The sequence below is a fragment of the Spermophilus citellus genome, assembly GCF_964194105.1.
Source record: "Spermophilus citellus genome assembly, chromosome: 8".
NCBI lineage: Eukaryota > Metazoa > Chordata > Mammalia > Rodentia > Sciuridae > Spermophilus > Spermophilus citellus.
Window position 1 is genome coordinate 38142725 of NC_138189.1, and position 26578 is coordinate 38169302.

Consider the following 26578-nt stretch of genomic DNA (forward strand, 5'->3'; position numbering starts at 1 on the left):
CACAAATGGCCAACAAATATATGAAAAAATTGTCAACATCTCCAGCAATGAGGGAAATGAAAGTCAGAACTACACAAAAATTTAATCTCACTCCATTCAGAATGGTGATTATCAAGAATACAAATAATAAATATTGGTGAAAATGTGTGGAAAAGTTATGCTTATATATTGTTGGTGAGACTGCAGATTAGCACAATAACTCTGGAAAGCAGTAAAAAAAAAGAAAGAAAAAGAAACTAGAAATGGAACTATTATATGACCCAGCTATCTCGCTCCTTGGTATTTATCCAAAAGAACTAAAATCAGTGTACCATACGGATACAGTCACATTAATGCTTATAGCAGCACGATTCACAATTACAAGTAATGGAACCAGCCCAGGTGTTTCTATCATTTAGATAAATGGATTAAGAAAATACGGTGTACAACTGCTGGTGGGACTGCAAACGGGTGCGGCCAATTTGGAAAGCAGTATGGAGATTCCTGGGAAAGCTGGGAATGGAACCACCATTTGACCCAGCTATTGCCCTACTCGGACTATTTCCTGAAGACCTTAAAAGAGCACACTACAGGGATACTGCCACATCGATGTTCATAGCAGCACAATACACAATTGCTAGACTGTGGAATCAACCCAGATGCCCTTCAATAGATGAATGGATAAAAAAAAATGTGGCATTTATACACCATGGAGTATTACGCAGCACTAAAAAATGACAAAATCACGGAATTTGCAGGGAAATGGATGGCACTAGAGCAGATTATGCTTAGTGAAGCTAGCCAATCCCTAAAAAACAAATACCAAATGTCTTCCTTGATATAATGAGAGCAACTAAGAACAGAACAGGGAGGATGAGCAGGAAGAAAAGATTAGCATTAAACAGAGACATGAGGCGGGAGGGAAAGGGAGAAAAAAAAGGGAAATCACATGGAAATGGAGGGAGACCCTCATTGTTATACAAAATTACATTTAAGAGTTTACGAGGGGAATGGGATAACAAACATGGAGGGAAATGAATTACAGTAGATGGGGTAGAGAGAGAAGATGGGAGGGGAGGGGAGGGGGGATAGTAGAGGATAGGAAAAGTAGCAGAATACAACAGTCACTATTATGGCAGTATGTAAAAATGTGATGTGTAACCGATGTGATTCTGCAATCTGTATTTGGGAAAAAATGGGAGTTCATAACCCAACTGATTCTAATTTATGAAATATGATTTGTCATGAGCTTTGTAAAGTTGTGAACATCCAATAAAAAAAAAGAAAAAAAGAAAATACGGTGTACAAACACAATAGAGTTTTACTCAGCTGTAACAAAGAATGAAATTATGGCATTTGTTGGTAAATAGATGTAAATAGAGAACATAATGCTAAGTGAAATAAACCAGACTCAAAAAATCAAGGATTGAATGTTTTCTCTCATATGTGGAAGCTAAAGCAAAATGAAGGGAAAGGCAGGGTGGCTGGAGGAGTTTGGATATCATAAAAATAGAGTGAGGATCAGTGGAGTAGAAGAAGATCAAAAGGGAAGGGGGGAATATGGAATGAATTTATCAAAATCATGCTATATGCATTATAAATATGCCACAGTGAATTCCATCTTTATATATATCTATAAAGCATCAACCAAAAATAGATAAAGTGAAAGGAAGATCAGGATAGAGGAAGTGGAAGTTGGGGGGGGGGGTCAATGGAAAGAAAATGGGGGGCATCAGGGATGCACTGTGATTTTGTAAAACTGAACCTAATTATTATGTATAACTATAATGCTCCAAAAATTTTTTAATGCTATTTTAGATCCCCAAATGCCCAAGTATCAAGTCTTTCTACCTAATAAGATACAGAATAATTCTTCCTATGGCATGAAACTGAAAGTTAAGAACTAGTAGTATAAACTAATTAGTATAAAACTAGGCAGAGTGGTAGGGAAGAAATATTTTGGAGAAAATGAACACTGGGCTGGTGGCCATGTCACTTAAACTTTCTGAGCCTCAGTTTTGTAATGTTTAGAATGGAGATGATAATTTCTTCCCAAATGCCTCTGTAAGGATGGAAGGATGTGCTCATGTATGTAAAGTGCCTGTCTCTGTATCTGACCCATGACAGATATTAAATTGAGGGCAGCTGTGAATATGATCACAAGGAGACATGGATGCTTTCAACATAGAGTGGTTAATGACTACTGTTTATCTCCAGGGTTTATTCTGGAGCAGAATTTCTAATTCTCTATACATATTCTTTATATAACAACTACTCTGAAATTTCTTGCAATGCATGTTACTTGCCTCCAAATTAAAAGATCTGCTATAATGGAGCCTTTAACCAAGAGTCATCAAGCAGTTGCCTGCCAAGTAATAACAGCTTTTAGTAAAAGGTAACTTCAACAGGGAAGAAGTAGCCAAACCGTGGAGTTGCAAGGATAAATATTTATATGGAATTTCTCAAAGAATTCCAAGGAGTACTAACTGCTCTAAGCTCTAGAAAAGCATCCTTGTCAAAAATCTTCCTTTTGAAATGAAAATTAGTAACCAGAGTGGCTTAAACCTCACTGGTCTTTGATACCTGACAAGGGCCATCTCTCAATGAGGTGAGTCTGAGATTTCTTCCAGGACCATGGTCCTTTCCCAGTGCTCATTTGCAACCAGGGTCTCTCTAAAATCCTACCCAATTTTCATAAACCCACTGTAAGGACAAAATTATCCTGGCATTCAACAGAATTAACAGGCCACCCTGTCTCTTCTACCAGTGGTGGAACAAATTGCCTCCTCTACAAGGCTGGTGTCTACTCATGCCTTGAACTTCTTTTCTTGGAGCTGGGGTTATGGCTCAGCAGGAGAGTGCTCACCTAGCAACTATTGATCAAACTCTCCCTTTCCCTCCCTCACCCCACCCTCCCCAGCCTCTGGTGATCATAATGCTGCTCTTAATTGCTATGAGATAAACTTTTTTAGATTCCATGTAAGTGTGAGATCATGCGGTTCTCAGCTTTATGCACCAGGCTTATTTCACTAAACACAATAATCTCCACTTCCATCCATACTGTCACAAATGACAGGATTTCATCTTTTTTTTTTATTGGTTGTTCACAACATTACAAAGCTCTTGAATGGATTTCATCTTTTAATGGCTGAATAGTATTCCATGGTGTATATGTATCACTTTTCCTCATTCATTCATCAGGTGATAAACATTTAGGTTGTTTCCACTTCTCAGCTTTTATGAATACTGCTGCAATAAGTATGCAGGTGCAGATGTCTCTCTGATGCACTAATTTCTTTTGGCTATATATGCTGTAGTGGGATTGCTGGGTCACGTGGTGGCTCTTTTTTCAATTTTTTGAAGAACCTCCATACTGTTTTCCACAGTGGCTGTACTCAATTATATTCCCATATGTGCTATGTGCTAAAGTTCCTTTTTCTCCATCTTCTCGCCAGCATTTGTTTTTTGTCTTTTTCTGATAGACATTCACACTGGAGTGAGGTGATATCTCATTGTAGTTTTGATTTGTGTCTCCCTGATGATTAGTGATGTTGAACATTTTGTTTTTCATATGGCCATTGCCCATTTTTATTTTTTCTTTGAGAAATGTCTATTAGGGTATATTTCCGTGTTCTAATGGGGGTTTGTTGGGTTTTGTTATTGGGTTTGGGGATTTCCTATAGGTTCTAGATATCTCAGAACTATAAAGAGGCTATCTAATATCAGACTACCACAACAGAACCCATCTTGAGGGGACACAAACAGAAGCCTTCCAAATTTCAAATCTGACTCTTCTTTCCTCCCTACTTCTCTACCCCCTTACCTCTTCCCTGAAATGTCTTTAACCAATGTATGAGTTGGGAGAGTTCAGAATGAAGAGGATTCTTCAGGCATCTTAAAAGTGTAAACATCTTTTTTTATCTTACTTTCAGGCTAATTTCTTTTTAAAATAAAAAGTAAAGGATTCATCATGCTTATTATTTGGGCTCTCCAATGACCCCTTTTCCCTGTACCCCACCCCAAAAGTGTGTGATCACCATTGTACTTACTGTCTAGGGTGTGTGAAAGAAAAAGCACTTGAAACATGGTGAAGAAATTCTATTTGTGACTTGATTACAAAATGACTCAGCATCTCCCTTTCCTAAAATTTCTGTCCCCTTAGAATAAATTTAGGCATCATTATGCACCACTTATGATATCACCAATACAAATGGTTTTAACATGAACCATTGTGCCCACCACAGCATCCAATAGCAATGGATCAGGGCTCTCAACATTGGCACTATTGATGTGTTGAGCTGGATAATTCTTTCTTGTGGGCCACTGACAGTTGTAAGAAGTTTAGCAGCACCTCTGACCTCTACCTACTAGATAACAGTAGCAACCCTCCCTCAATTATGACAACCAAAAATAGACAAAGGTGCGCTAGCAGTGGAAATCCACTTTAGAACCACTGCTCTCACCCATTCTGAAGCAACATGTGATGCTTGTGTAATGCTTCTAAGTGTTTTGATGATGGATTGCTTCTAAGAAGCACTCTGCACCTGTAACTTTGTAAAATGACCTTTTTTATCTTCCCTATGAGTCAGGTAGCACAAATTATTGGCCCCATTTCCACAGATAGAAACTTGGAAGCATTCAGCCTTCCCAATCAGGTCATGAAAGTCTGCACTTTCATTTTGCCCACCTGAAAAGTGAAAATTATAATCACTGCTTTTCTTCCCATGCCTGAGATTGGGCAAAAGCTGCACAGTAATGCCCTTTACAACTGGCTATTCCCAAATTATTCTACACCAGGCAACTCTAAAGATGAATTTGTCTTTGCCTGTCTTCCTATTTCATGGGCATCTGAAATAAAACCTTCAACATAAATAAAATGGCAGCAAGCCACCTCAATGTAACTGCCAAATTACACCAAATGAAAACTCAATTCCAGCAAAACCATATAATAATCGGATAAGTTTTTTTTCCATCATGCCCAGACACAATGCAATTTTTAAAACACAGATATTAATGTGTCCAACATGCCTACCACAATAACCTCTGTGACACCAATCTAGCACTTGGGAATGAGCACAGATAAGCTATAGATACAAACAACTGTGAACTGTCAGTTCTACAACATTCTATTCACATGGATTTCAAAAGCCAAAAAATTATACAATAACACATAATCATTTGTGAGCCACAAAAGCTCACAGCCTTTTAGTTGCAAAGGCTATCCAACCTGATCGTAGAAGAGATCCAAATAACATGGGATGCTGAAAGACAGCAGAATACTGCCAGAGAAAAACTGTCTTGCTGGGAAATAAAATCCACTTTCTTTTTTAGATACAAGAGCTTGGTACTACATGATTATTATAGGTAGTATACAATACATTTGCAAAAATCCAGGGCAGGAACCACATACTTTCAGAGATGGGAAAGGCATCAGATTTAGAAACTGAATTGAGTGGGTTTCAAAACATGTTATCTGTGAGTGAATAAGAGATATGAGACTAAAATCATAAATTCAACCTAAGAGAAACTAGGATCTAGGAAAACAAGTTAATAAGGATGAAAAGCTAGCTCTGGCTTGATGTAGTGATTTTTTCAGTTGACATATTTTATTACTACTAGCTATGTATAATCATAAGTGAGAGATGTGAAGAATGGATCATATCATTTGTTATGATTTGTGTTAATACATCTGCATAGCTAAAATAACTCAGGATGTCCTTTGAAAGATGTCAGTGAAAATATTATAACTTAAGCTTTAAATATACCAAAACAGGTCACTTGTTACAAATACTTTAGTAATCAATTACAGTTGCATGTATTTAAATACATTCCTATTTGAAAATCTGAATTTATGACAAGGTATATTAAACCTAATTGTTCTAGCATCATTTAATAAAAATAAACTTCAAAATAAAATATTGTGATAATCAGTGATCCAAAGTTAAAATCATCATAGAAAAATCAAAAAAACTCCTCTAACACAAAGGAATAAAATCTTCAGAGGCTATCTGGAGTTTCTGCCAAATGATCTGAAAGGTCTTGAGTGCCCTCTACAGGTTGTTTGAAAAATTTTCATGGATTTGACATTTACTTTCCCTAAATATATTTAGGCAAATTCTAGAACATAAAAATAACTTATTGAAGTCTCAATTTCAAAATCATTAGATGTTCATCACATAAATTTTTGAAACAAAATGATCCATAATACTAACATACACAAATAATCACTATTAACTATCCATACATATTCTTGATTAGGTATACACACGAACATTTTTATTGTTTTCTCTTAACATTATACAATGACTGGTGTTAGTTGATTGTGTGTCGGAAATAGATTTTAATGGATTTTCTAATGTGCTTTATTGACAAATTGCTACCTTTGGTCATCAGAATTTCTAAGTGAAAAGTGATCCCCTCAACACGAAAGAGAAGAAAATATAATTTAATAAAATAAAACAAAAAAAAACCACTCAAGGGTGGGTTCACAAACAATAAAACTAGGAAGCCATATCTCTAAAATAAAAAATATGATAATCATATTCTAAATAATTTCCCACATTTCAAATATAAAGTGGAAATAAAAATAAATTAGACAACTGAAACTGTTGCCCAAACTATTAACCTGGAATTCAGAGCCAAAATACCACAATCATTAATGTTAAAATAGTACATTTAAGTTATCTGGATAATTACCTTGGTTTCTATTTACTTATTTATAGTCTATTTTGTCTTCAGAGGTACTTTATGCTTGAGTAAATTAAAGACACATTTGCTTATTAAGTGGTTATCAAGAGTAGAAGTGATTTCCCTCTCTAAACTAGTCCTGATTGATTTTTGATTCTTTCCAATAACCAATGATGCACAACTTTAACAATTCCAAATAGATCGGGCATTTTTAAACAACACCCAATCTTAAGTCATATTTTAAAATTATTTTAGATAACATTTGATATTGATACACTTGTTTAGATTCTCTTATAAGGTTAATTTTTTTTTACATATGTCAAAGTTATTGTGGTCATTTCACTTTTTGGAGAATATCATCATAAAGGATTTTGCCTACAACCTAACAGCTGTTTTAAAGTAGAGAGGAGTTTTAATAAGAGCAGAACTTACTAGCAGAAGTGACATCCAATCACAATAACCCCCGACCTCATCAAAGGCAAGGCCCTCTCCATTCTGTGACAGCAATATTGAGTAAAAAGTCTCCCACATTTTGAAACAGATTTCTTAGCAACTTTACAAGGAGTACGTGCTTTATTTGATTGCAGTTCTGTGAAATTCACCTCTTTTAGAAGGTTGTACCCATATCTTTGCAGACATTAGAATGAGAGATAATAGTCCCAATTTATTCCCACCTTTCAACCAAGTAATTGTTTAAAGGAGAGAGATACAAGGAATCAGAATGTTCTTTAAATGTATAGACAAGATAAAATGGTTTCAAGTCTGTAAAAGAAATCTGACGGGGAGGTAGTCCAGAAAAATCTATACCGTAATTGTTAACATAATTGAAAATTCTGAACTGCTTTCACTCACCACACTTCTGATAGAAAATCTACAGATTATTCTCACACTAACTGGGTCCAAAAATTCAGTTCAATTCTGACACTAAGTACCCAGAGTTAGTTTCAGACTCCACAGGTTTAAGAGTTAGGTCCCACAAGACTGCCTTCACTTCAGATGCCAGTCTTGAATATCGGATCCCAGGCTAGCCACACCTCTATCTCATCTGGTCACAGACTGGAGGTTCTCACACACCTGCTCACATATTTGATAATTAGCTGGAACTGCTCTCAGAGTTCAGGAAAAGAATTTATTTTATACTATGATATTTTGTATAAAGTCCCCTCCACCCTGGGTGTTGGGGGTGGGGGATTTCCCCAACACCCAGGTTAGAGGGAAACTGGAGAGAGGCAAACAGCCAGGTATGTCTGGGTGGGGAAGGGGGTGCAGAGCTTGCATGTCCTTCAGAGGTGCCACCCTCCCAGCACCTGGGTGTGCTCACCAGCCCAGAAGCTCTCTAAAACCCATCATCTAGGGTTTACCTGGGGGTTTCATCATTAGGCATGATTGATTATTAACTCACTCTCTAGACCCTCTTTCCTCTCCAGGGGCTGGCGCTAGGCTGAAAGTTTGAGGTTTTGTTTCACTGTTATTGTTTTGCAATTTACCCCAATTGTGAAACTGTCTGGGGGCTCAGCAGAATCATCTCATTGAACAACAATGCTCTTGACAACCAGAAAATTCCAAGGGATTTAGGAGATCTGTGTCACAAACAAAGGACACAGAACAAACACATTATTTCTTATTATGCCACAGAAATATATGGAGAAGGGATTTTTTTTCTGAGACATAAATTATTATCTTTTTTGGCTATTAGATGGATGGCCTAAGGCTTTTGTATTGAGAAAATTTTATTGGTAACAAGCATATCAAGACAAATATTTAATAGTAGGATTAATATTTCCATGTGTGATCATCTTTTATTTCACCATTGATTTGGCAATAAGGCAAAAAAATAAAGTTACCTTATTTCTGATGTTTGGACAATAATTTCCCTAAAATATATTCACCTGCATAAATTAATGCAATATAGATTAATTAGCATTTATTAAAGGAAGCTGGACATCATGGGGGGAAGTTTTTTAAATGAGCCTGATGTTAGCACACCACATGGCTGTTGGTGTTATTAGAATGAAATATACCAGTCCATTGTTCCAGAAGGTAAGAAAGGCAAGATTTGCAGATGTGCAGGCCAATGAGATTAATGCAGTCCAGGAAAAACTCAAGCCCATAGCAAGGGAATTAGTAGTCTATGGTGATTTCTCTAAAAACAAGTCAAAACAAATCTCACTTTCATATTTGATAGGACTTAACAATAAGTGAATCAAGAAAGCATGACAGATGTAGATAAGCATACTCAAGGACAAAACAAAGAGGCAAATGTTAAATTGGAAAGCAGTGGTGTCATCCCACAAAGTGCTACTTGAAGTCTTTTACTAGAAGCCCAGAGGGATGTCACCAGCAGAGTTACAGGGCTCTCTTCTTGTCTCTGCCATCCCACATTTGTCTCAATCAAAGGGATTATGGTAAAAGGCATGTCTTTCAAAATAGATAACATGAAACTAGGAAGATGAGCAAATCAGAATCCAAACAACAAACAAACAAATGAAAAATTCAGTAGGCTAAAACAGTGAGTCAAACTTAATTAGATAAAATTTAACGGGGATAATATTAGATTCTACACTTAATTCCAAATGGAAAAATTCATTTGACTTAAAAAAGTTAACTGAACCTATGTTACTGTATTAGAAAACCAGTGACTAGAATAAGAAATGTCCTGGTCTTTACTAGCAAACCACACCAAGAATAGCATGAATTGGACAGTACCAGGATACAGCACATAGGGCCCTCGGCACCATGGAGCAAGAAAAATGGTAGCGGTCAGAATAGGGTCAGACAAGAAATTGTTCCCAGAGAGCACAGCTGGGTAGACCAAGAGTATAATTTGTTACATGTAGTCCAGCCTGGCAATTTCATTTTGAGAAATTACTGATGGTTAGAAAATTTAGAAATTAGGATGGGCCATGATCAGGTCAGGAGTTCTGATCATAACAGTGGGATTTCCAGCAAGTGGGAAATTTAGGAGAAGCTGGATATAATCCAAGTAAAGAAAGCTAGGGAGGAGATCTTAGCCATCACACCAGAGCCCCATTGGTGTCCAAGGATCAACCAAACCATTTAGATACCTTGATCCGTGATATATTGATATCCTTAGGAGCAACAAAAGAACCGCAGAGCTCAGACCTTGAAAACATTTTCTTTTTGTATCTGCCATCTTACATTTGTCTCAATCAAAGGAATTATAGTAAAAGGCATGTCTTTCAAAATTGTATCCATCACTACATGCTACAAGCTCCTCAAGGTTCTCAAATTGTTGGCTTCAAAATACATAAAGAAAAATACAATATGAATACTAACATGACATTATGTTAACAAGTCAGCTGTGATTCAGTAAGTTATAGTGGCAGGTAAATTCTGTTCAACATTGTGTGTGATAATCTTTAAATATATGTCTAGGATCTAAGTGTTTTCATGGGCATGATCTAGTTTGGACAAAGATTATTAATGGTCTACGCACTGTGAACAGTCAGATGTGAAATATTAAGACTCTAAAAATGTCATTTTGAGAGTCTGCACTTGGCCAAATATATCAGATGCCAAGGCATGAGTGGAGTGAGGAGAGTACTAAATATTTTGATCCTGCATTGAGTCCTGGATCTGGTTAGAAATGCAAGAACTTTTCAGAGGCTGCTTAAGAAATCAGAAAATATGCCTGATTCTAAGATCTCAAATCTAAGAACACGATGCAATTCTAAATCTTGGTGCTGCTTAGTTCTTATATCGGTCATGAGTAGTTTAATAACAAGAGCAGAATTAACGTTGGTGTAGGTCTGGCAAATAACAGACATGAAGCCAAATGACCCAAAAAGGGGTAGATAAAACAAGGTAGAATGACTGCCTCTCAACTCTATACTTCAAGGGGCATAATAAGCAAACTGGAAACTACTGAACAGAAAAAAGAGCTTAATAAGACTAAGCACAAAATTGGAAGAAACAGAGCCTGAAGAGAAAAACAGAAAGGAAGTATCAGAGGTTCTCAAAACCAGGAGATGCCATTATGTACAAACTGCTGGGTTTATTTTCTATGATTATAAAGGTTAGACAAGATTTGGATGATGAATGTTCACAAGATTGATTTTAAATTTATTGCAAGGACAGATTTTCTAATAATTATCTAAAACCATGATTACCCAGTTGATTGATAAAATGTGAGATTACTACCCTAGGGCCTGGAAGACCACTCAGGCAGGGAGTCAGACATTAAATGGATTGTTGCATAGATTTATATTTAAGTGTGAGAATGCTCTCAAAATCTGAGCTCTGTGGTTTATTTGTTGCTCCTAATGATATCAAGATATCATGGAGCTTCATAGATGGGTGAGAAAGAAATTCATTGTAACCTTCATAATAATTGCTGTAGCAGATCTGGAATAATGAGACCTAAGTGACTTTCTGCTTGGCTTCTGAGATGCACAATCACAAATATCTAATAATTCTATAATGTAAAGAGTAACAGATACAAGGGCAGAGATGTGGATAAGTTCCTATTTCTTCCCTCATGTGGGAAGAGTAGGAGGAATGTGGGAAGAGTAGGGAATGGCAGACTATGATGTTGATTTCAGTAGGTTGAAATGCTGACTCTGAGTGTGATTTAGGACATTTTAACCAAGTTCAACTAATGTCATATAAATAGGGAATGGTCTTATAATCTGGACCAGCCACCCTGCACTCCGGATTTATTGTTTGCAACAGCTAAAAGAGAGAGAGACATCATCTCTCTTCCAACTACTGAATAAAGTCCTGGGCTTCTGTAGCCTGGACCAATTTAGGTCATATGCCTATTCCCAAGCAATTAATTTATCCCAGGGAAGCTGCTGTGAGGTAATTGTTTTAGGCCTGCATCTGTTCTGTGCTGCCATAAGAGAGTACCCCAAACTAATAATTGCTAATGAACAGAAATGTATTGGTCACAGCTCTGAAGGTTGGGAAGTCTGAGATCAAGAGCAAATCCTATTAAAATCCCAATGGTATTCTTCATAGAAACTGAAAAAGCAATCATGAAATTTAGTTGCAAAAATAAGAGACTCAGAATAGCTAAAGCAATCTTTAGCAAGAAAAGTGAAAAAAGGAGGCATCACAATACCAGACCTTAAACTATACTACAGAGCTATAGTAACAAAAATGACATAGTATTGGCACCAAAATAGGCTTGTAGACCAATGGTACAGAATAGAGAACACAGAGACAAACCCTCACAGATACAGTTGTCTCATACTTGACAAGGGTGCCAAAAACATTCACTGGAGAAAAGATAGCCTGTTCAACAAATGGTGCTGACAAAACTGGAAATCCATATGTAGCAAAATGAAACTAAACCTCTATTTTTCACCCTGCACAAAAATCATTTCAAAGTGGATCAAAGACATAGGCACTAGAACAGAGATCCTCTGCCTAAGAGAAGGAAAAAATAGGCCCAAATCTTCACCACATCAGCCTAGGATCTGACATTCTTAACAAGACTCCTAAAGCACAAAAAGTAAAATCAAGAATTAATAAATGAAATGGATTCAAATTAAAAAGCTTCTTCTTAGCAAAAGAAACAATTAATAATATGTGGAGAGAGCCTACAGATTGGGAGAAAATCTTTACCACATGCACTTTCAATAAAGCATTAATCTCTAGGATATATAAAAAACTCAAAAAACTTAACATAAAAAAAACAACAAACACATAACCCAATCAATAAATGGGCTAAGGAACTGAACAGGAACTTCACAGAAGAAGAAATACAATTGATCAATAAATATATGAAAAAATGTTCAACATCTCTAGCAATTAGAGAAATGCAAATCAAAACTACTCTTAAGATTTCATCTCACTCCTGTCATAATGGCCATCATCAAGAATACAGGCAACAATTAATGTTGCCAAGGATGTAGTGAAAAGGGTACTCTCATACATTGCTGGTGGGACTGCAAATTGGTGCAACCACTATGGAAAGCAGTATGGAGATTCCTCAAAAAACTGGTAATGGAGCCATCATTTGACCCAGCTATCCCATTCCTTGGCCTATACTCACAGGACTTAAAATCAGCATACTATAGTAATGCAGCAACATCAATGTTGTAATTTATCATCTAGCTCATTTCACAATAGCTAGACTATGGAACCAACCTAGGTGTCCATGAATAGATGAATGGATTCAAAAAATGTGTTATATATACTCAATGGAATATTACTCAGCTTTAAAGAAGAGTGAAATTATGACATTTGGCAGTAAATGGCTGGAGTTGGAGAATATCATGCTAAGCAAAATAAACCAATCCCACAAAACCAAAGGCCAAATGTTTTCTCTAATATGCGGATGCTAATTCACGATAAGGTGGGGAGGGGGCACTAGGGAAAAATAGCATTACCTTAGATTAGGTAGAGGGAAGTGATAGGAGGGGAGAGGAGGGAATGTGAGGATAGGAAAGATAGTAGAATTAAACAGAAATTATTATTGTATGTATATATGTGACTACATGACCAATATGATTCTGCAACATGTACACTCAGAAAAATGAGAAATATATCCCATCTATGTATGATATAATCAAAATACATAAATGCATTCTACTGTCATAACTAATTAAAAGAAATTTAATTAGTTATATCATTAAATTATATATATACATATATAATAAAACTAAAAGAAATTTTTAAAAATTTTTAAAAAGCACAGTAGGGAAAAATTTTAATTTCAAATTAGAAAATGCATCCAAAAGAAAATGTTTTGAATAGCAAAGGACACTAACATCCAGATACTTCTACATTATACTAGCCCTGTGAATCTTCATCCAGTGACATCAACATAATTTTATCTGTACTTTCTGCACCACTAAGAAGTCCCCAAGGGCTGAGAGAAAATTTTGAGAGCTTCTGTGTAGTTTTTGTTGCTAGGAAACAACATCATTGGTATCCAAGTGTTCAGGCTCTGAGACACTGTGTGAAGTCACTAGTTCATAAAGGAAAACCTTTGCTAAATAGGTTGTTTAGGTGTGAGTAAATTGATGTTCTCTCTCAGTGGCAAAATGTTCTTGTGTAACCTTTGAATAATAGTGTATTCCTAGGCCTCTATTCTTTACTTTGGATCCAGTTGCCATTATTGTTCCCATGAGAACTCAAGCATCTACCTGAAATGCAGTGAGCATTCCTTTTTCCCCCAAATCATCTGTAATTATCTCAGTGCCTTGAACACTATGTCTAACTGGTTTTAGTTAAACAAAGTGCAATCGAGCCTGGAAACAAAGACATAGACCACTGACTGCATGAATTGTTGAATACAATAGTCCTTCCTTATCTGCAGGGAAATATGTTCCAAGACCCCCAGTGAGTGTCTGAAACTGTGGATCATATTAAGCTCTGTAGATACTGTGTTTTTCCTATACATATACACCTATGATAAAGTTTAACTTCTAAATTAGACACAGTCAGCAACTAACAATAATAACGTAAAACAATTATAACAATAAATTGTAATGAATCTATGTGAATTCGGTCTCTCTCGCTGTCTCTCAGAAAAGGTTTCCTGAACATAAGTACCGCAGTGCCATCACAGGGGATCTGATAACTGAGATGGTTACTAAGGGACTAACAGGAGGGCAGCATGCACAGTGCAGCATGGAGAGGCTGGACCAAGAGATGATTTATGTGTTGGCAAGAAGAAGCAGGAAGGCATGGAATTTCATCATGCTCCTAAGAACAGTGTGCAATTTAAAATCTATATTTCTGGAATTTTCCATTTAATACTTTCAGATCACAGTTGTGGGTAACTGAACTTACAAAAAAAATGAGACTGCAGATAAAGGGGGACTACTCTACTGTTAAAATCTGCATGGATTGGTTGTCATTTTCCAGCTTTTTTCATGGTGAGATAGTGAAGTACTCTGCTCTCCTCACAAGTGGTAGATAACAAGGGGTGCTGATTGGCTTACCCACTTCCTTTTCCCCTCTCAACCCCAGACTGCACACTATCTCTGACTCTCAACTCTAACTGGTACTTAATATTTTTCTCTTAGGTTCCTACAGTTCAAAGACTACCTCAAGGTTGTAATTTATCACCTAGTTAACATACTAAGCCTAAAATTATCAAACAACTTTTTTCATTCCTGGACATGGAGATTATCCATCTATCTATAGACAAATATAAGCAGTCTAGTTTTTTTTTCTATGTAGTTTATTCATAGGTTCTTATCAGATTCTCAAGGAGATGTTAAGAACTATCTCACAGTCATACCCAACCTTGTCATAAATCCCCAGTATGCCAATTAGCCTCATGTAGATTGTGCTAAATCCAGTAGGTAAAGAGGATCGCACAGTCCCTGAGACATCAGCAATTATAACTAAAAGCAGATATCTTCTATTTCTGTGTTTGGGTCATTGTAGGATGGATTATTGGATATAGAAAATTATTAGCCTTTTAAGAGGGGGCAAATTTTTGGATCTAGAAAGAGATAGTTTAAAGAGAAATAAAATACACTGAAGCATCTTACTGTAAATGGTAACCTTTACAAGGTCCAAAAAGCAACATATACAAAATGGTCATGAGTTCAATAAGTTCAGAGATAAGAATTCAAAACAGCTTTTTGAAGAAGAATTAGAACTGTTTAAAGCAGTAAAGACGAGGCAGCTTTGTTTTCCCTTTAAAAAAAAAATAAAAGGAGGTAGCTTGGAGGGAGAGTAGTTTCTTTCATTCCTGCAATAATAAGTTTAGTGGTCACCCCTTGGCACTTGGAATTCAACTTCCAAATTTTAAGCACTTTTTTTATCTCTTGAAAAAGTGCTATTGCTTTAATCAAAAGTCAGTCAGTATGATGTCTACTACAAAGAGCTTATAGGTTACCTTTGAAACACAAGCCTCAGTAATTCTGAGGGAAACAAAAGATTCGATACTTTTTCATTTGAAGTGAGTATAAAAGGAAAATGAACTTATAAAGCTTTTCTTTGTCTCTAACTGGTAAAAAGAGAAAATTGTGATCTTAAATATACTTCAAATTACTTTTATATTTTTAAATATATTTATGCATTCTTATTATGCAAGTTATTCTTATCCACAACTATAACACAGCCTGACCACTGGCAAGTGTGAGTAGACTGGGAGGAAAAAAATAAGCCATTGACATAGGACTTTCCATGACAAAGACTTCAAGGTGGACCCTTTTCCTGCTGTCTACAATTCCCTACATATTAGCTAAAGCTTACCCTCAGGAGTATGGAAATATCAAAGTATTATCAGGAATTGATACATTTCCTAAAATTTTTACCTGTAAATTAGCTATAATAATATTGCTATAGTTAAAGGATAAGAATATAAACTTCACTACTTTTCTAAAAGAAATACATTTTTAATATCTTGATCATTTAATAGATATGTACAAATTTGTTCTTCCACTATATTCCATTCATTTGTTCTTTCTGTCTCCCTTTTAGCCAACATGTGCTGGATAATTATTACTTGTTGCTGCTGTTGTTGTTGTTGCTATGTAATGCATAGCCAAAATCCATTTCCAAATACCTGGAATCCAGCTGCCCTTCACTTTAACCAGAGTGCCCATTGATAAACATAATGAAAATAAATATACAATAGATATGCAACAGTGATATCTTCAGATATCACTAAGCGATCTTGATTTTTTTTTTTGTACTGGAGATTGAACCCAGGGGCACTTTACCACTGAGCTAAATCCTTCTTATTTTTTATTTTGAGACAAAGTCTCATTAAGTAGCTAAGAATGCCCTTGAACTCGCAATCCTCCTGCCTCAGTCTCCTGAGTCTGAGATTACAAGCATATACGACCACACCCAGCACAATCTAGATCTTATGTCTACTAAAGCCAGATGCATTCCCAATGTAGCCACTACCAATTCATCAGAAACAGCATTCCTCATGAGATCTGTATGCCAACTTAATTTAAAGCAATGCTACTTCACAATCATTTGCTGAGAATATTCCCTCTGGCTCCAAAAATGTCTTCAAAATGAATTTCTAGACCAACTGAACTCTGTGTAAATGGACTGTTTCTCCATTTCAGATGGCTATACCACTGATGACATTGAGTTTTACTGGAATGGAGGAGAAGGAGCAGTAACAGGAGTTAATAAAATTGAGCTTCCTCAGTTTTCAATTGTTGACTACAAGATGGTGTCCAAGAAGGTGGAGTTCACAACAGGTGAGGAAGTTTTGCCTAAAGAAACACTATTTGAAAGGAAGAAGATAACTACAATCAATGATGATTTGATATTTTTTTCATTTTCTTTTTCCAACTCAGGGGCATATCCACGACTGTCACTAAGTTTCCGTCTAAAGAGAAACATTGGCTACTTCATTTTGCAAACCTACATGCCTTCTACGCTGATTACAATTCTGTCCTGGGTGTCTTTTTGGATCAATTATGATGCATCTGCAGCCAGAGTTGCACTAGGTAATGCATTCCCAGTATTTTTTTGCAGTTAATGAGTAGTACCTTCAAACAAATAACCAATATTAGGAATCATAGGTAAGAACTCTCTTACAGCAAACCAAAGAAGTAGATTGCCAGAAGAGTACTTAGATATAAAACATCTAAGTATAAGCACATTTACAATGACATTTTACAAAAAAAACACACAAAAAAAATCCTAGAGTATGTTTCCCATTATGTCAGTGCTTTGTGAAGTATATTTTTTAAATTCTCATTACACTAATTTTTACCAACTTCTTGATGACTTTCTTTTTGTTCCTTGTTTCTCTGCTGAAAACACAATTCATTGTTTTCAAAAATTATTGGAGAAAAGCTAAACCTTGGGGCTGGGTTTGTGGCTTGGTGGCAGAGCACTTGCCTGGCATGTGTGAGGCACTGGGTTCAATTCTCAGTACCACATATAAATAAAATAAAGGTCCATGGGTAACTAAAAAAAGATTTTTTTTAATAAATAAATAAATAAATAAAAGCTAAACCTTGTGACCATTAACCAAGGTCCATTAATTGTTGGGAAATGCTACCCCTGAAGAATATTCACCAGGGTTAAAACAACCAAAATGAGTCTCGTTTAAAGGGAGGTTATTATATTGAATAAGGCACAATTTATCTACTATATTAATGATCTGTGATCATGACAAAATAAAAAATTGTTTCCTTTCTGGAGGAACAGAATTCAGAATTAATCTTGCTGTTGTTGAGTAATTGCTGGAAGCTGGAAGCTGAAAGCCTATGTTTGAGACTTTAAATGGTTTCTTGGAAAGTTAGAGTGTGTTAAGATGTGTCTGATGAAAGAGCTATTGTACAGATCTCCCTCAACATTTGACCCTCAGTCATTGTGGTGATCACTTTTCTGGAGATTATTTTCATAAACTTCAAATCAAAGAATAAAAGCAGAAATAAAATTAGTAAATCTGTAAATTTCTGTCAAACACATTAACTAGAATTATACTAGATGAAATTTAAAGTTTTCTTCCAAAAAAAATGAGATAATGGCATTTCATCAGTCCTGCACATTTGAATTAATCAATGATCTGAACTAGTTTAGCTTTCATGTAGTAGACCTGACTTTCTATTTTATCCAATCTTCAAAAAGTTGACAGGTAAAGAGAGGAACAGTGGAATGAATTGACCAAACTATTCTATGCGCTTGTAAGAATATACCATTTGTATGGATTTCACTTTTATATATATCTACAACACACCAATTTTAAAAAACCTTTAACAAATAAAGGAAAGGTCAGTAAAGTAGAGGAAGGGGAACAGGAGGGAGACAGGGAGTGATAGAGGCAATACTGAAGTCTGAAGTGGAGCAAATTATATTTCATGCATGTGTGATTATGTCACAATGAACCCCCAAATTATATATAACTATGATACACTAATAAAAATATATAGACTATGTTTTTTAGAAAAGTTGAATAGTCAAAGAAGGAATCTATACATCTAGAACACTCTGCCAAATGAGTGTGAACTATCTTCTCTTGTTTTCTTTTGCTATCTCCCATTCCCTTTGTTAGTGACCCTTTGTCTTTCTATCCATCTCACACTTCCTGTCTTTATTTTTAAAGACTTCCATCAAGTCTCATTTATTACCTTCTTATATCTCTGTGTTTATTTTAACTGCTGTTTTTTAAACATTTTATTGTGGTTTTTTTTTTTTTTTTTTTTTTTTTTTTTTGCCCTTTAGCTTGGAAACCATCAGCAAAATAACTAATCATAGAATTTCTATTCACTCAGGTTAAAACAGAAATAATGTGTTTCCCACAAATAATATAGCCCACTAATCACAGTGAGCTGTTATGACAGCCAGAGAAAATAATTCATAACTGTAGGCACTTAAAATTGTAAAACACTGTAAGAATGTGTAATGTAAGTATCAAACTATCTACACAAGATTCCAACTTCTTTTTTATTTTATATTTTCCCAATTATTTCATAATCACCACCATCAACACAAAATATTCATTATTCAGCAACACAACTATTACACTATTAGCAATCATGCATTTAACCAAGTAAATTTTAAAAATCTTCCTTTTATGAGTTTACAGTCTTAGATTTCTTTTAACAAATCAAAGCTCTATTTTTTTTAAGATACTTCATCCTGACATCAGGGCACTAATTTGTTCTGGGCTCTGGAATAAAAAAAAAAACTAGAGATAATATTTGAAAAACTAAAGCAACAGGACTATATTATATCTGGAAAATACATAAATCAAATATTTGTTGCAAATCACAAACTTCTTCATGTTTCTTCATTTGGTGACATATTACTATGAATGGTGCCTTATGTTTTTTTTTCAAAACTCACATTTTATTTTGATTGAAGTAAATTATACAAAATTGATTTTCTTCACCAAAAATAACAGCAATATTTTGTGTATTATTTCTAGATAAACCACAAAAACATTTATTTTGTAGGTTTTCCAGGTATTGCTTATTAATCAATATAAGGCAGTAAATATAGTCATGGAAAAAGGTAGAAAAAAAAAGACAAGTCAGTTGCCTATCTTGATGGCCTCTGATTCTGTATTGATCATGAAGCAGAAGTGTTCAATATTTATGTGCTAAAAGCTTATGAAGATGCAAGCTCAAGAAGGAATGTAAACAGCACAACCAGATGTAAAAGATGCATTATTTTTAAATGCAAGTCTGCCTTGTGAGTTGGGTGTATTGTAGATTCTTGGGACAATGACAATCTCCTCACACTGGTCACTCACTTTCAATTTCATAGTAGCTGCTGTGGGGATTAGTGGGGTGGTAAGCAAGAAATTGAGAGAGAAAAGATGGAATGGAATGAGGTACATTGGACAGTAGGCATCCAATGGGACTTTGATCTGACTCTTCATCTACTTTTTTTAACCTTAGTGCATTTTTTAAAATATTGCCAACCCTCCATTAACTACACATTCTGTTTTATGATTTATTAATGGATAATTGAGGGAGTCTACAGGATTTTTTGTCTATTTCAATATATATGCCTTTTTGTCCAATGGTTTATCATATTGCTGCTTTCCTTCTGGGGCACAGTAAAGGAATGGAATCTGTCCTCTCAATTCCAAAAAGGACAACTTCACATAGTTGACTTTCAGCTAAGTTTTGTCCTTCTGTTTTACAGGAATCACCACTGTGCTGACAATGACAACCATCAGCACTCATCTCAGGGAGACCCTGCCAAAGATCCCTTATGTCAAAGCGATTGACATTTACCTGATGGGTTGCTTTGTGTTTGTTTTCCTGGCTTTGCTGGAATATGCCTTTGTAAATTACATCTTCTTTGGGAAAGGCCCTCAGAAAAAGGGAGCTAGCAAACAAGACCAGAGTGCCAATGAGAAGAACAAACTGGAGATGAATAAAGTCCAGGTAATGCATTAAATATTCCTAACAATGTGCCACCTAAATTTATCAGCATCATGTTATACAGTGCTCCCATAGCAGAAAAATATTTACAAAATACTAGTTTATCATTAATAAAACTTAATCAACTCTTCATTTTATATATTTGGAAACAAAGGATTGAAGAACTTAGATTGACAGTTATATAGATTAAAAACAGTGTTTTAGTTTTTCATTATTATAATAAAATAACTGAAGGCAGGCTAGCCTTATAAAGAAAATAAGTTTATTTAGCTCATACTTTTGGGTTTTTTTTGTCATTTGTTTGTTTTATTAGTTGCTTATGACAATACAATGATCTTGACATATCATACATTTGAATCAAATGGGGTATGAATCCTCATTTTTCCAAGTGTACAGGTTGCAGAATCACATTGGTTATACGGGCACGTATATACATACAGCAATACTAGTGTCTATTTTATTCTGCTGTCCTTTCTATCCCCCCTCCTCTCCTCTCCCCTCCCATAACCTCTCTCTACCCAATCTAATGTAACACATTTCTCTCTCTTTTTTTTCTTCTTCCCCCTCACATCATCATACATGTATTTTGTATAACGATGAGGCTCTCCTTCCATCTTCTGTGCAATTCCCCTTCTCCCTCCCATTCTCTCCCACCTCTCTTCCCTATTTAGTGGTAATCTTCTTCTCATGGTCTTCCTCCCTACTCTATTAGCTCATACTTTTTGATGCTGAAAGTCCAAACAGCATAGCACTAGCTCTAACACTATCATGGATGGTAGAAATGCATGAAGGAGGAAGTGATCACATCGCAAAGCAGGAAACCAAAGAGCAATTCAGGAGTCCCACAGCCCCTTCTGAAGGCAGAATCTTCAGTTAACCTAACCACCTCCCACTAGGCCCCACCTCTTAAAGGTCCCAACTTCCAACATTGCCACACTAAGAACCAAGCTCCAACACATGAACCACTGGGGGACATGCTTAAACCATATCTAAACCAATACACATGTAGGCCTGGAACTTTCTATAAAATTGTATGTGAAAGAATGGTGCCAGATCTGCTTGTTAAATAAATGAGAGAAATAGAGTCAATACACCTACACTACTATGTAGCGATGAGCCCATAATGCACGGTGGTTACAACCATAGACTAGAACCAAAACATGGAAAGCTAGAGTAGGAACTCCATAAATGCTTCTCACAGAAACAGACAAAAATACCCAAATTCAAAACCAAAGCAAACAGATAGCATGTTAAGGCAGAATAGTTTGGTTCAGACAAACTTTCTTATAGATAAAAACTATAAATACTAAGAAAGAAACTTTTTAAAATTCTGCTTAAAAACCTGAGAAAGTCAAAATATGATTAACTCTACTGAATGAACCATAATCTGTGTTTGTCCTCTAAGGCTTCTCCCCAATCTAACTGAGGTGGGGGACCAGGGAATTCAACAGAAAACTGCAGTTTTATTTGTTGGAGAAGTCAAAGCATGAAATTTGATACTACAGGGTTCTTGACATTTTTAGAAAGTGAGCCATAACAGATATTCAAAAGCTGAACACAAACTTCCCTTCCATTCTTGATTTACAAAGGTACAGGTAAAATGCCAAGAAACCCAGAGGAAAGACAGCTAAAGGCTGAAATTTTTTTTTAAAAAAAAGATATTTTAGTTTTCTATCTACCATATAGGAGTCAAAATTTGGAATTTGATTCTTGCCTATTTAGGGGACATGGTAATCACATTAGGGTGTCCATTAAAACCCCCAAATAATCACATTTTAGGAGTAAAGGCTAAATCAAGAGAATCAAGTAATAAGGTAATCCCTGAGATTAAGGGAAAAATGAAAACAGACCCATCCTAACACACAGGAAACCAAGTCTCTTCATATTCCAGGTGATGTGTTGGGAATAGAGTTGCCTACCAAAATAAAGTCCAACATTCTTCCGCAAAGATAACATAACCCAGTCTCTACAGTGCATCATTATATAATCAAAAATCACTAACATGAGAAGAAACAGGAAAATGTGATCAGATTCCAAGAGAAAATATTTAGTCAATAGAAGTATGCCTTCAGAAGCCTCCAATACTGGCTTAAAAGATAGATACTATAAAATAACTACAATTAATATATTTACAGTCTGTAAGATATAGCCCAGAATTGGAAATAGCCAAAGTATCCCGAAATAGGTAAATGATGAAACAATCTGCAGTACATTCATACCATAGAATACTATCTCAATAAAAAGGAATAAATTATTGATGCATGCAACAACTTGGATGGATCTAAGGAGCAATCTTTTTTTTTTTACTTTTGTTTTTTTTTATCGTTGGTTGTTCAAAACATTACATAGTTCTTGACATATCATATTTCACATTTTGATTCAAGTGGGTTATGAACTTTAAAAAAATTATGTGCCATGTAATTCCATTTATATAATATTCCTGAAATAACCAATCTACAGAGATAATGAATTAGTTAGTGGTTGCCAGTAGTTAGTGATAGATAGAAAAGGAGTGGATGGGCGTGATTGTGTTATGGTTTGAATGCGAGGTGTCCCCAAAAGTGTCCCTAAAACTTCAAAGGAGAAAGAATTTGGTTGTGAGAGGCTTAACCCAATCAGTTAATTAGTCACTTAACAGGACAACTGGATGGTAATTGAAGGGAGGTAAGATGTGGCTGGAGGAAGTAGGGCATTGGGGGTGTGGCTTTGGGATATATATTTGTATCTGGAAAGTGGAGTCTCTCTTCTCTCTCTCTCTCTCTCTCTCTCTCTCTCTCTCTCTCTCTCTCTCTCTCTCTCTCTCTCCTGATTACCATGTGAGCCACTTCCCTTTGCCACACTATTCTGCCCCAATTCAGCCTCACCTGACCCCTGAGGAATGAAGCTTGCTGGCTATAGACTGAGACCTCTGAAACTGTGAGCCCCCAGATAAACTTTTCCCCCGCTGCAGTTGTTCTGGTTGGGTCTTTAAGTCACAGCAGCAAAAAAAAATCTGACTAAAACAGACAGTATGAAAGAGTTCTTTGCTATAGTGGAATAATTCTCTATCTTGATTACAGTGGTGGTTACACAAATCTATGCATGAAATAAAATTTCATAGAACTATTCACATTTTATATCAACGACAGTTTCTTGGTTTTTATAGAATTATTGTACAATAGTTGTATCAAATATCTTCTCTGGGAAAAACTGAGTTAACACAGGACTTTCCCATGCTATCTTTGCAAACTTCTAAAAACAATTTTAATATAAAAGTTTAAAATAAAATCAGTAGGAAAATATTACTATCATGTATAAAATATGAGAGGCTTCAGAAAATGTTTGAAACTATGAAAAATAACCAAAAAAATCACAGAATTGAAAATGTCCTTAAATGGATTAATACCACACTATATACAACAGAAGAAAAGATTTGCAAAATTGAAATTCTGTGAATTTGTTTTACTAGTCTTATGAATTCTGCTATTTTGGAGATGGCTTAACTGACAGCCCTACTCTCCATTTGTATTTGGTACCCCTGTTCATTGTTTCCATGGGATCCTTTGTATAATAGGACTTTCAAAATAGTGAATGTATGTTTGTGTAATTATCTTCACATCCACCTCTCTTATTAAACTGGATATGCACCAGGACCCTTGTCTACTATGCTTACTGTTCTTTTCTTAGTGGCTAGAACAGGGCAGATACCAAAGAAGTACCTGTCAAAAGAATGAATGAATGAAAGGCCTCCTCCACAGAAGATTAGATTTTAGAGATGGCACAAGATAATGAGTGTTACATCATCATGTTTTATAAAATTATTGTATGTTCATAATGAGAAAAGGAGATTAGAGTTCACTTCAACTTCTGCCCCAAAGTATCTTACTGCACCTGTCACTTTGATTTTCAATTTTTTAAGCATGCTTTATATCAACCTCTGCTACTCTTTCAGAATCAGAACTGTATAATATTACATATAATAGTCAGCGGAGTGTTGTGGCTAAGGCTTTATTAGATTCTCCATATTTACATAGACTAATAATAGATTGTTACTGTTCCATTCAACTTGTAACCATCCCTGCAGCTACTTAGGTTTGTCAGATCCTGACTTCTTTATCTTTTTCTAAAACCAGGGGCTCAGAGGGACAGTATGTCTATAACAAACTTCCGTTCGGTATCTTATCTTCAACAGTCAAATTAACAATGCAAACTGTGTGGCATTTAAAAATGCCATCCTATGGTTAAACATGAACCCAAAAGATATTAGATTTTTTTCCCCTTTCATATAAGGGTTGGATGATCCTCCTCTTTCCTTTTACATTCTTCTAAAACGTTCAATTTAAATGACATATGTGTTGCGGTCCCAGACAGTTTTAATTTGAGAGTTCCCTCACACCTGCCTTGGTATCCTGGAGCATGGAGTGGCATTGTTCATTATTACACATTACTTTTGATAGCCTCAGCTGGGCATCAGGTCAGGGGTGTCTGCACTAAAGCTTCAGAAGTGCAGACTTGTATTGATTTATATCTCCACCAGCTGCACTGAAGCCATCTTTTATATGAGCGCAGATGCTGAATCCAGACATTAAGAGAGTTTCAATCTCCAAGGTGATCAAGACTGTAGATTCATGAACCCCTCAGGCATCATTTGAAACTAGAGATGGTATTTAGAGTTTTGAAAGATAGATTTCACAGCACAACAATATTTTAAGTAAGCTACCTCTGGGAGACATTTATACTAACCTGGAACTTTTTTTAGTTGTATATACTGGTCACAGTGCCTGCTTTCTGAAAATAAATGAAAAGGGTAAAATGGATGCATGGGTGGTCTGTGACTAGAGACCACTCATGTCATTGAAGACACTGGGGCAATCTGTCAGGGATTCATATTGAATGTGTATTTGCAATCCGAATAGTCAAGAAATAAAATTCTTCCTTTCAGAGTCGGATATTTGTGTAAGTTACACTAATATTGGCCAGATGTTGATCTGGCCTCTTCCGTCCCACTCCTCTTCTCTGTAGTGACTCATCCAAACACTCTCAGACAACTTTCTAAATGTAAGTCATCTGTGTCTTGTGATGAATTCCAGGGTACAAACACGTGTGAAGTTGGGAATTAAAAGGTGAATGGCTGTGTCCTTAAACCTAACCTGAAACAGCTTTGGACATAATAGCCTTTGATCCTGGACCACACCCCACCTCACTGCCTTGCACTAAGTCCAGCTGGAACACTTAATCTTTTTTTTTTTTTGCGGGGGGGGGGCACGGGGGGGGGGCAAAGATTGAACCCAGAAGCGCTTAACCACTAAACCACCTCCACAGTCCTTTTTTTTATTTTTTTATTTTAATTTGTTATATATGGCAGCAGAATGCATTACAATTCATATTACATGTATAGAGCACAATTTTTCATGTCTCTCGTTGTACACAAAGTAGAGTCACACCATTTGTGTCTTCATACATGTACTTAGGGTAATGATGTCCATTTTATTCCACAGTCTTTCCCCATGCCCCCTTCCTTTCCCTCCCACTCCTTTTCCCCTTTGCCCTATCTGGAGTTCATCTAATCCTCCCATGTCCCCCGCCACCACATTATGAATCAGCAATCTTAAATCAGAGAAAATATTCAGCGTTTGGATTTTTGGGATTGGCTAAATTCACTTAGCATTATATTCTCCAACTCCATCCATTTACCTGCAAATCCCATTATTTTATTCTCTTTTAATGCTGAATAATATTCCAGTATCTGTGTGTGTATGTGTGTGTGTGTGTGTGTGTGTGTGTTTTCACACACATCATATTTTCTTTATCCATTCATCTACTGAAGAGCATCTTAGGTTGGTTTCACAGTTTAGCTATTGTAAATTGTGCTGCTATAAACATTGATGTGGCTGTGTCCCTGTAGTATGTTGTTTTTAAATCCTTTAGGTACAGACCAAGGAGTGGGTCTATATATTAAAAATGGGTCAAATGGTGGTTCTAGTTCCAGTTTCCCAAGGATTCTGCATACTGTCCACAGCCATTTTTTGTATTTTATTTAGGAACAGGGTCTTGCTAAGTTGCTTAGGGCCTCGCCAAGTTTCAGAGGCTGGCTTTGAACTTATGATCCACCTGTCTTAGCCTTCCAGGTT

The 26578-nt window shown here is 35.9% G+C and overlaps 1 protein-coding gene across 1 annotated transcript in view; it reads left to right on the forward strand.

Moving 5' to 3' along the window:
• Window positions 1-26578, forward strand: part of GABRB1 (gamma-aminobutyric acid type A receptor subunit beta1) — a gene marked incomplete at its 3' end in the record, with an annotated part of 379047 nt that overhangs the window by 338373 nt on the left and 14096 nt on the right. The window contains exons 6-8 of the mRNA XM_081304484.1: window positions 16680-16817; window positions 16917-17069; window positions 20227-20471. Of these exons, the coding sequence (XP_081160610.1) occupies window positions 16680-16817; window positions 16917-17069; window positions 20227-20471 (536 nt within the window). The remainder of the gene's footprint in view (window positions 1-16679; window positions 16818-16916; window positions 17070-20226; window positions 20472-26578) is intronic.